At 40.3% G+C, this 12,027-nt stretch overlaps 1 protein-coding gene across 1 annotated transcript in view; it reads right to left on the bottom strand.

Annotated features, from left to right (window-relative positions):
• Positions 1–12,027, bottom strand: part of SLC17A8 (solute carrier family 17 member 8) — a 58,318-nt gene that overhangs the window by 2,560 nt on the left and 43,731 nt on the right. The window contains exons 10-11 of the mRNA XM_017516447.2: positions 6,756–6,866; positions 1,138–1,340 (exon numbers count right to left, since the gene is read on the bottom strand). Of these exons, the coding sequence (XP_017371936.1) occupies positions 1,138–1,340; positions 6,756–6,866 (314 nt within the window). The remainder of the gene's footprint in view (positions 1–1,137; positions 1,341–6,755; positions 6,867–12,027) is intronic.

Raw genomic sequence — 12,027 nt, 5'->3', positions numbered from 1 at the left:
AAAAAAAAAAAAAAAAAAAAAAAAAAAGAAAGAAAGTTAAGACTACAATGAATATGAAAGTTAGACATGACAACAAATATATATTTTTTTAATTTAGAAAATACATTTTAAAATAAACAACACATAAAAATACTAGTACATGTAGCACCGTTGCATAGCTTTTTGAATATGCAAATTGGGTTTCCTTTCACATAGTCAGCTAAATTAAACTTGTTTTAGGAACCCACCATTTTAAATATCAGAAGTCTCCTTGCTTGTTGTTGGATACATAACAATATTTGAGCCATTAAAGTTCTCACCCTTGACTGACAGGAATTTTATTTATAATCATATTTACAGTGTAAAAAAAAAGTAATCAAAAATACTGAGAATTTGTGTCTAAGACTCGGGAAAGACATCTTGGATTTAATAGTCATCTTATCAATCCCATCATTTCATGAACAGAGAGGGAAAACATGAATTCTCTGGCTATAAAATCCTACCTTCCTTTTCTGTCAAAAAGTAGGAAAATTTATCTCACACTTTCTTCTGCAGGAAGCTCAAAAAACTTTTGAAGGTGTATTTGTAATAGCTAATCCAACTAAGAAAATAGTTGGGGGAAAATATTCCATGGTATGAAAGAATTATTATTTGCAGAAAGCAGCATCTCGAGACGTTTCAATGACAAAGATAAAGAAATCACATGGGCTGTGAGTGAACTCTGGATGATCATCCTCTACCACCCAACCTAGTCTAAAATCACAAAGGCTCAGTAACAACTTTGGGTGGGTTATTAATGTCCCGTTTATTTTATTCTTAACTAGGAAGTGTAACAGCACTCATCTTTATATGCTGAAACATGCTAAGCAATGGATGGATATAAAGTTTAGTCACTGAGAATGAGAAAACAAACTTCAATAACTCATTTATCCCAGGTTGACTGCCTCAGTTTCTTCTTTGTGTCTCTAAACAGTTTCTATAGCCCATACCCCTCTTTCCAGACTTTTACTCCTCAACTGAGAAAACATAGAACAAAACAATTAGCCTTGGTGCCACTGATAAACAATGATTTGAAAATCAGAAGAAGAAAGAAAGAAAAAAGAAATTCAGCTGACTCAGTCAAGGTCAAGGACATACACATTTACACACTGCAGTAGAGCTTTGAAATCCAAAGTTTGTGTAGTGCTCTAGTCCTCCGATACTGTAACCCACAGCCACAAAGGAGACCTTTACCTTGTGCCTGGTCATTGCACCGACAATGAGGGGACAGACCATTCCAGAAAGGGTTCCCACTCCATTTGAGATCCCCATGAGAATGCTGGCATAGCGGGGGGCAATGTCCAGGTGGTTGACGTTAAAACCTACAGTGAAGTCAAAACCTCAAAATCAGTCAAGAACAGAATTCCAAATACACTTTGGAAAATACTCAGTTGCCCCAACTTTCCCCAATCTGTTTGGTTTCCTCTAGCATATGACTGATGGATATTAGTTTCCAGACCAAGAGAATTGGGTTCATGAGGCTGTGTTTGCACAAAGCAACACCAGTAGATAATGCTGGAATTGATTATCGATATCTACCGTGGGCTCTCTCTACAAGGAGAATTATGGCATCTCTACCTTATAGGTTCTGAATTCCAAAATACGGTGTTTGGTGCAATATTGAAAAGCTTAAAGCCTGAATCACATTTAGGCAGAGTAAAGAATTACACAATCACATACAGTATGATTAGACCCAAATCTTGCCTCATAAAATTCCTGCTCCTACTCCTGACTCACTCTTAAAAGGCAGCCAAGAGTAATCCAACTTTATTGGCCACATAACCACATTTTCACACAATGAAAAGGGTACTTTTCAATGAAACATTTGCATAAACATTGGCAGAACCTTCTGTCATTTATGAAACACTTTCACACATCTACTTGATTTGCAGTCTGTAAATCTGGACTTGAATCTTATTTCTGCTATGTAAACAAGTAATCTGGGAGCCTTTGTTTCTTCATCTCCAATATGAGGATAATATTACTACTCACTTCATAAAGATGCTGTGATAGAGACTCAGGGGAAATAGGTATGTGAAGCCCTCGGCAAATATCAAAGCTATACTAACTACCACTACTGCTGCTACTACTGCTACTCCTACTCCTCCTCCTCCTACTACTACCTTCTGCTGCCACTGCTAAGTAACTCCCTCTCTTTGAGGTCTTCTATCAAAAGATAATGCTGCTGGCCAGGCATGGTGGCTCACACCTATTATCCCACCACTTTGGGAGGTCAAGGCGGGAGAATCACCTGAGGTCAGGAGTTTGAGACCAGCCTGGCCAACGTGGCAAAACCCTGTCTCTACTAAAAATACAAAAATTAGCCAGGCATGGTGGCACATGCCTGTAATTCCAGCTACTTGGGAGGCTGAGATAGAAGAATCGCTCAAACCCAGGAGGCAGAGGTTGCAGTGAGCTGAGACTGTGCCACTGTACTCCAGCCTGGGCGACAGAGCAAGATTCCATCTAATAATAGTAATAATAATGCTGAAAGTGGTAAAATTATAAGTCACCGACTCACAATTAATCCATTTATCAGGAGAGAGAAATGAGTGCAGTGAGTGGGGAGGACTGAAGGCATGGAAAGCAAGTCTATAAAAGAGGAAGCTTAAGGCACTGTAAACCAACTTTGTCAACATATTCCAGGGGTGCATGTTCCAGTCAGACAGACCTCAGTCTGGCAGCTTAATTGAGATGCAAGCCTAGACCAAGGATTTAAACTTCCTGAACCTCAGTTTTGTCATCTATACAATGAGATAACCATTCTTATAAAATTGTTGTAGGAATTAAGTTAAATAATGTATATTAACTACATGGTGTATAGACGTGAAAACCAATATGCATGCTCTTTCCAGGTGGTTACCCATCCTTCTTGTTTCCTCGCATCTTCCCTGAACTAGCAAAGTGTCTGGCACATTGTAGTCACTCAATAAATAATTGTTAAATAAATTACCAACTTCAGCTACTGAAATTATAGCAAGGGGTTGTAGGTTTTATTCATCCTTTTGTTTTTCTTTACTTTGCTTTTTACTTCTCTATTCTGTGCAAAGAACCTGAAAATAGGATTTAAAACATTTGTTGGTCTAATCTGGCACATTGGTTGGTTGTTAATCTGGCACAAAAATACCTCCCTTCAGAGAGAATTTTTGAGAAAACTTTTTGGTAATAAACATACCTTCTCTTTCAGGTCAACGTGCCAAATGATCAGAATATAAAACAGTTGCAAGTTCATTAATCTTACTGTTGATTGGAATGTAATAAACACTTTATTAGAAAAGAATCTAGAGATAAGAAGCAATTAATAAGATTGTTGAGCATCATGCTCTGATACAAAGCCTGGGCATCTGTGTTCAGCTAAAGGTAATGTGGGAAAAGCCATTTAGGTTTTTAGCTGCACAATCCTGGCATTTGGGTGGGGTGGGGGAATCACTGAGATACTGAGATATTGATAGATTGTTATAGTAGATGAAAAAAATTACACACAAACGGAGAGAATCTGTCTTCTCTGTCCAGGACATTTCCCAAAACAGGCATCACTCATCCCTTTCCTATTTTTAACCTCATCTATCTCAGCAGTCTTGTCTATAATCAGCTCCTAAATTGTGCCAGTCAGTCTTCCCTGGCATCCATGTTTATTCCTTTAAAAGTGGCAGACATAGATCTGGAGGAATTATTGCCCCTGTGGCCACAATCCCTCCCATAGTGTCATTCTTGGGACCAACAGACCTTTATTCTACTCCCAGCCACTCACTGGGCAAGTTAAACCACACTTTGGTTTCCCCACCAACAAAGTGAATACAGCAATACCCTTCTCATCAAGGTTGCAATGGGGATTGAATGAAATCATGTTTAAAAAGTGGCAAGCAAGCCAGGCATGGTGGCTCACACCTGTAATCTCAATACTTTGAGAAGCTGAGGCAGGAGAGTCACTTGAGGTTAGGAGTTTGAGACCAGCCTGGGCAACATTGTGAGACCCTGCCTCAAAAGTTGTTTTAAAATAGCTGGACGTGGTGACACATGCCTGTAGCCCAGCTACTCAGGAGGCTGAGGCAGAAGGATCAGTTGAGCATGGGAGGTAAAGGCTGCAATGATCTGTGATAATGCCACTGCACTCCAGCCTGAGTGACAGAGCAAGACTCTATTTTTTTTCTGAGACAAAGTCTCTCTTTGTCACCCAGGCTGAAGTGCAGTGGTACAATCTTGGCTCGCTACAACCTCTGCCTGCCAGGTCAGCTATTCTCATGCCTCAACCTCCCCAGTAACTGGGACTACAGGCACATACCACCACAATCATCTAATTTTTGTATTTTTAGCAGACACGGGTTTCACCATGTTGGCCAGGATAGCCTCGAACTCCTGATCTCAGGTGATCCACCTGCCTCAGCCTCCCAAAGGTGCTGGGATTATAGGCATGAGCCACTGCACAAGGCAAGAGACCCTGTTTAAAAAAAAAAAAAAAAAAAAAGGCAGCTGCTGTGATTTGGAGTATTGGGTTTTTCTCCTACAGATTGTGACTTAATTGGCAATTGGGAGAAAGGAAGCACTATGAACCTGAACATTTCAGTATCTCTGGGAACAGGATATGGATTTCTTTTGCATCACAAAGTTATCAAGTGAAGGTGTTCCTCAGCATCCTACTGGAAGCAAGTCATGATTGCTCTGCCCTTGCTACTCAAAGTGTGAACTCAGCAGCAGCAGTGGCGCTGGGGAGCTTGCTAGAAATGCAGAATCTCAGGTTCCACCCTAGAGCTACCAAATTTCAGAATCTGCATTCTGAAATATCCTAGGGTGATTTCACATAACACTTTGAGAAGCACTGAGCTGGAGTGTGTACTAATAGAACAATAATGGTGAATACTTGTTAATTTTGTTATGCATCCGGCACTGTAAGAGCTTCAAATAAATAAAGCTAAGGCCTTTATTTGAATAAATATTTCCAGTAGAATGCAAACTTTATGGGAGTGAAATCTTTCATTTGTTCACTACAATATCCCCAGTGCTAAGAATAATGCCCAGCCCACAAGAAGTATGAGGAGACGCATGAATGATCTCAGTTCATCTCCCAGCAACCCCATGAAGTTGCTGTTTTAGCTCTCCAATCTCTAGATGAGAAAACTGAAGCTTGAGGGTTTTCATAATTTAGCAAAAAAAAATTTTTTTATAAATCGTTAAGCAGTAAAGAAGGCCTCCAACCCAGGTCTACACATCTCTAAACCTAACTCCTTAGCTGCAAGTTACTTTTAATTTGGACTTTTACTTTCTCTTCTAATTTAACTGTTCATCAGCTCTATTTATTTTGATAGATACAAGCCCCTGCCTTAGGGCAGTTTAGACCAGAGGTTCCATATTTTTCTATTCTGGGACACTAACGCTCTATTTGATATTTAAGGCAGCCTGGAATAATGGAAGGAGCACAGGCTTCGGGCCAGGCAGAACCGTTCTTTCATCCTTCCTTTGCCACCAACTATGTGACATTGGGAAAGTACCAAATTTTTCTGAACTTTAGTAAAATAGTGAAAAATCAGTAATGTAGTGATATACTACTACTTGCTTCACAATGTTGTGAGATATATGCAACATATGTAAAACATTTTTAACCAATTTTAAATTTTTATTTTATTTACTTATTTTTTTCTTGAGACAGGGTCTTTCTCTGTCATCCCAGCTGGACTGCAGTGGCACAAGCTCAGCTCACTGCAACTTCCACCTCCCAGGCTCAAGCCATCCTCTCACCTCAACCTACTGAGTAGCTGGAACCACAGGTGTGTGCCATCACACTCGGCTAACTTTTTGTATTTTTTGTAGAGATGCAGTTTTGCCATGATGCCCAGGCTGGTCTCAAACTCCTGGGTTCAAGTGATCCATTCGCCTCCGTCTCCCAAAGTGCTGGGATTATATGTGTAAGCCACTGCACCCAGCCAATAACCGGGCAATGTTTTACAATGCTTTGAAGACAGACAAACTACCAAATTTCACTCTTTCACCCAGTTTTGCATAAGAAGCTTCTGATATGATTGCACCCTGGCCTCTCTCAGACATGCAGTAGACTGGTTTCTGCTTTTGTAAGATGGGGATCGTAACAGCACTGATACCCACTAGGGTAGTTGTGAGAAAGACAGGGCTTAATATACACAGATGGCTTGGAACGGTCTGCAGCACAGAATCTGTGCTTGTTCATCCTAGCTCATGTCATCATTGTCATTATTCTTACCAGCTTTACCCTATTCAGAAATTCACTTCCCCCTCTCTGGACCTGTATTTTCTTGTTTGAAAAATGAAAGCAATGCCGTAGACAAAAATCTAAAGAAGGTTTTCACTCTCAGAAAAACTTCTGATTTTATGACTGTAATGACACTAGCAGTTCTCTAGCGAAAGGTGAGGCTTGAAAAAGTCACAGGAGCCTCTGTTAGGTAGGGTGTCATGGTGCTGAGTGCGAAAGTCCACTTCACCTGGGACATATGCTTGAGCCTCTGCTCATGTCTCAGAAGGGTCACCTGCACTTTGTGCCTTTTTCCATAATGAAGTAAGTAGTAAAACCACCTTAACTAGGCTCCTAAGCCCAGTTCTCAGAGATCTTACAAAATCACTTTCTCTAGATGACATTTTCTGGGTGATGGTCCTGCTCTCTGAGAATGGACTGGCTACTGAAAGCAGATGCTACAATATCCTCGTCCTTCCTTCTTGCTGGGACTTGTTGAATCTGTAGTCAAGATCTGGAAACCCAAAGGACACGTTACCTGAAATAGCAAAGCCACTAAATCCTACAGCAAGCACCAGAAAGGAGATAGCCACCCCTTTGGTATGGGAAAAGCCAACCACCAGGAGTAAGGTTGCCTCCATGCCAAAACCTGCAAATGGAAACAGCAAGGGGGGAAAAATGTCATTTTCATATCAGTCAACTGAAGTTCATTTATTTATCAAATAAGAACTAATCTATATTTCTATAGACCTAAGTTTGTTTTGTTTGTTTTATTTTACTTTAAGTTCTAGGATACATGTGCAGAATATGCAGGTTACATAGGTATATATGTGCCATGATGGTTTGCTGCATCTATCAACCCATCATCTAGGTTTTAAGTATCGCATGCCTTAGGTATTTGTCCTAATGCTCTCCCTTTTCTTCCCCTTCAACAGACTCTGGTGTGGGATGTTCCCCTCCCTGTGTCCATGTGTTCTCATTGTTCATCTCCCACTTAAGAGTGAGGACATGCAGTGTTTGGTTTTCTGTTCCTCCACAGACCTATATTCCGGTACAGTGCTTATAATGCTACCCAGGTCTTTCATGACTATATGACTATAGTAATATTCCCTGGGTGTTCATGAACCTTCTAACATTATCCTCATGCACCTTTAACACCACACGGGCACAATAGGTTCCAATGATGCTCCTGGGATGAGGGATGTTAATTATTAGTTGTGTCATGTGTAGCTGCCCCTGCCATTGTTAAATACTAAAACTCTACTATATAACTGTGTTAATGATCCCCCTTTGACGAGTTAAGTTATGGCCTTTCCCATAAAAGTAAAATGACAACACTCTAATATTTATTGCCAAAAGCAACCAGAAAACTGTAGCAAATATCTGAAACAAAACATAGCACTTCACCACTTGTAAAGCATAAGTCAAAATTTTTCTACTTCAGAAGTTCGTCAAGCTCTCATGCCTCTTAAAAAACAACAAACAATACATGAGATTTTTGCACAGAAAATATTGCAGAACAAAAGTACTTTCTGTTCCTTTCATTCAGAGTAAGTAAATCTAGCACAATAAAAAAACAAAAAGGATGAGGAAATTATGAAGAAGTTCCTTCTCACCAGAAAAAAAAAAGTTCAGCCAAGAACAGACAGAAAAATGATATAAATATCATTTCCAAGTATACAGAGTGCCCTAGGAGGGGGAGAGACAATTAGTGGTGCTTCATTTGGAGACTATCTGCTGATTTCCAACATCTCCACACAATTGTCCTACAGTACCTCAAAGGCAACATGCCCAAATCAATTCTCTCTTCCCCTATTTTTATTTTGAGATGGAGTCTTGTTCTCATCGCCCAGGCTGGAGTGCAATGGCGCGATCTCAGCTCACTGCAACTTCCACCACCCAGGTTCAAGTGATTCTCCTGCCTCAGCCTCCCAAGTAGCTGGGATTACAGGCATGTGCCACCACACCGGCTAATTTTGTATTTTTAGTAGAGTTGGGGTTTTGCCATGTTGGCCAGGCTGATTTCAAACTCCTGACCTCATGTGATCCACCCACTTCAGCCTCCCAAAGTGCTGGGATTATAGACGTGAGCCACCGCCCCAGGCCTCTTTCCCTATTTTTCACTCCTAAACGAACAAGGCAAACCACCAGCACCACGTTCTTTCCTCTTCTTCTCTACTCTTCTATCATCTGTGTTTAGAACCGAATCTTTAGAGTCAAACTGGTATGGATTCACTTTCCACTTCAAGCTCAGTAATAGTGTGGCCTTGAACAAGTTACTACACCTCTTAGATTCCTCATCCAAAAGATGGAGATGAAACCATAGCCTTGTAGGGCGCTGGAAGAGTAAATGAAATTGGTATATGAGGTACTGAGTGTGGCACATGGGCACAGCTCAACAAATGGCAGCCAGAAGTCCAACGCAGAAGCTTCCGAACTGCCTTGGACTTCTCCTCCTGCCTCAGCTTTCACATGCAAATCTGCAGGTTTGGCCTCGGAAATATCTGTCCTGTCCAACTACCCCTTTCCCCTCCTCTGTCACTGCTTTAGTCCTGGGCCCTGTGACCTCTTACCAGGACAACTACAATAAGCCCCTTATTTTTCTTCTATTTTTTTGGGATGAAGTCTCGCTCTGTCACCCAGACTGGAGTGCAGTGGTGCAATCTCAGCTCATTGCAACTTCTGCCTCCTGGGTTCAAGTAGCTGGGATTACAAGCACCCACCACCACACCTGGCTAATTTCTGTATTTTTAATAGAGATCGGGTTTTGCCGTGTTGGCCAGGCTGGTCTCGAACTCCGGACCTCAGGTGATCTGCCCACCTTGGCCTCACAAAAAGCTAGGATTACAGGCCTGAGCCACCATGCCCAGCCACAACAAGCCACTTTGGTAGTCATTCCAACTCATCCTCCTCTGACGCATTCTCAATACCACGGTCTCTCTAAGCCACACACTTCATTAGTCGCTCCTGTGCTTAACGTGTTTGTCATGGGCGCCACATCACGAGTATAATGTTCTCTAATAAATCCCTCCTGCTGTTCCAGTTTCATCTTCTTCCAGCGCTCATCTCTTTGCTTACTGCCCCCATTCCATAGGCAGCCCTCTATGCTGTACAGTTACTGCACTATTAGCTGTTTTCTAACCACACAACACTGTCTCGTGCCCATACATTGTTTCTTTACCTGGGAACTCTTCTCTCACTACCTTCTCTGTTTCTGGATAAATCTTACTATTTTTAAAGCGCAGATTAAAGTGTCTCCTCTAGAAAACCTCCATAATAACCCTCTCCCTACCCTCCACTGATGAAGCTGTCATCACCTCATTATTTTATAGAACTTTTCAATATTGCTTTGTAATTTTTCATTTCTATTTCTGCCTCTCCCACAAAACTGTGTATTTAACACAGAGTCTGGCTAGCACGTAGTATGCAGTCAATAAATAATGTTTAGCCAGATGTGGTGGTGCACACCTGAAATCCCAGTGCTTTGGGAGGCCAAGGCAGGCAGATTACCTGAGGTCAGGAGTTTGAGACCAACCTGGGCAACATGGCAAAACCGCTTCTCTATTAAAACTACAAAAATTTGCCAGGCATGGTGGCATGTGCCTATAATCCTAGCTACTTGGAAGGCTGAGGCGGGAGAATCACGTGAACCCAGGAGGCAGAGGTTGCAGTGAGCTGAGATTGCACCACTGCACTCCAGCCTGGGCAACGGAGCGAGACTCTGTCTTTAAATAAATAAATAACATTTAATGAATTAATGCAAAGGAAAGGAATGGGACCCAAAATCAAGACAATAAGGTTTACAAGCTAAAGTACTTATCATAAATGATAGTTTACTTATTATTACTTACCTTTTTGAACCTATTTCTTCAACAGTACTACAAAGAAGAGCAAGAACTAATAATTGTTTTAAATGACTTCTAAATAATATGATGAAATATAATTAGGGAAGTCGTACTTTTAAAACTATCGGCTTTATACCATTGCTATTTGTTCTTAATTTTATTACAACATATAAGATTACACATAGGGAAAAATTGCTAGTGTTTCATATTCTAACTATATGTGTTTTAGAAGTGGCTTATTCTAAATAACAAGGCTGAAACTTCTTTTAACACTCTCAGCAGAAGTGTTGAGAGTGCAGAAGGTTAATTCGTCCAAAGAATTAGAATGATGACATTGTGTAAAGAATAAAACTTAGAAGTGATACATCGGTTCATCTGTAAGAAAAAAAAGAGTTTGGCCAAAGAGTTAGCAGATTCCAAATGGAAAAGAGTATTTAAGAGCCTAAATGGTTTTTATTGACAGTTAAAATACTAGAGACAGGACCGTATGTTTCAGGAGCTCAAAGATAAAATTTGTGCTTTAGGGGTAATCAGGAGATCTTTAAAACTGAACCTATTTAGAGTTGCCAAGAGAAACAAAACTAGGACTTAAAGGCCTAAGAAATATTTTATTTCCTATTAAAACTGTCTGAAGTTCACATATGCAACTGATTCAGCCAGAATAGAATTTTTGACTTCAGTCACACTTTACACATTGTATAGAGGGGGCAGTACAAGAATTTGGCAACTGTCTTTAAGTATCATGGATGTGGGCCCTGATTCAGAATGAACTAGAATTGAACATCATGTCTTAAGGTGATCTTTTTTTGCTTTACATGATTTTAATGGCACATAAAAATCAACGGAAAGAAAAGATATCAGGCTCCAAGATATGTGTTATCCTTCTCAGATGAGAAATGCCTTCTATATTTCTTATTAGGAAACCAAATCACCAACCAAAATTCTCTGGAAGATCATACCAGATCTTCATCATTTCCAAATCAACCTGCATTCTTCAGTGATGGCACAAAACTTTGTTTTCATGTAGTTATCTCTGGTCTAGCATTTCTGTATTTAAGCAGAAAAAGTGGGACCATTTTGGTCTTTTTTAACATTTTGTTTTCTATCTATAACTCACTGGTCCTACTATAACGAAATATAAAATAACATGAAAAGCCATGTGAAGAGGCAGTTTTTTAAAGATGGGAGATGAAGCAGAAAGATTCCACATATGTCTTCTAGTTTCTGCAGAAAAAAATCTATTCCTCTCAACAGGCACTTTGTTAGCAATTAAACACCCTTGAGAATTCTCATCACCAGAACACAACACAACATCATTACCACCAATTAAGGAGAAACAGCAGAGGTATTAGGGCAGAATTAAATAGGAACAAGACATTCCCACAAAATATGCTCAAGAATCTCTAATGCATCTGGGGTTAGAAGAGATTGTGCAAATACTGTTTAAATCCAGAGCCTTCTTTAAAGTTGCTGGTTTAGAAGTACATGTTTTTGGCCAAGGGAAATACAATTAAATAGCAGACACTTGCTAAAAAAAACTCTTTGAAATACGTCTGTGTTTTTGTATCTTGAACACTGGAGAAGACGAACAGCATTAACATTTGTTGAGAACTTTTTATAGGTTGAACACTGCACTAGGTGCATTTATACATCGTTTCATTTAACTCTCATAACTATCCTCTGAAGTAAATACTATCATGTAGATTTTAAAGATGGGAAATGTTGGCCCCAAGAATTTAGAATTTGACCCCCCTCTCTCCATCTCCATTGCCATCACATTTGTCCAGGCCGCCATCTTCTCTAGGCAGGACAATTGAAATCGCCTCCTACCTGGTCTCCCTTCTTTTACTCTTGTACCCTGCACGATTCCCCAGAGTAAAAACAAGTAAATCAGACTGGGTGCAGTTACTCACGCCTGTAATCCCAGCAATTTGGGAGGCTGAGGCAGGCAGATTACTTGAGGTC

Source organism: Cebus imitator, unplaced genomic scaffold (assembly GCF_001604975.1).
Source record: "Cebus imitator isolate Cc_AM_T3 unplaced genomic scaffold, Cebus_imitator-1.0 Scaffold18, whole genome shotgun sequence".
Taxonomy (NCBI): domain Eukaryota; kingdom Metazoa; phylum Chordata; class Mammalia; order Primates; family Cebidae; genus Cebus; species Cebus imitator.
This window is presented reverse-complemented; position numbering and strand designations above follow the sequence as displayed.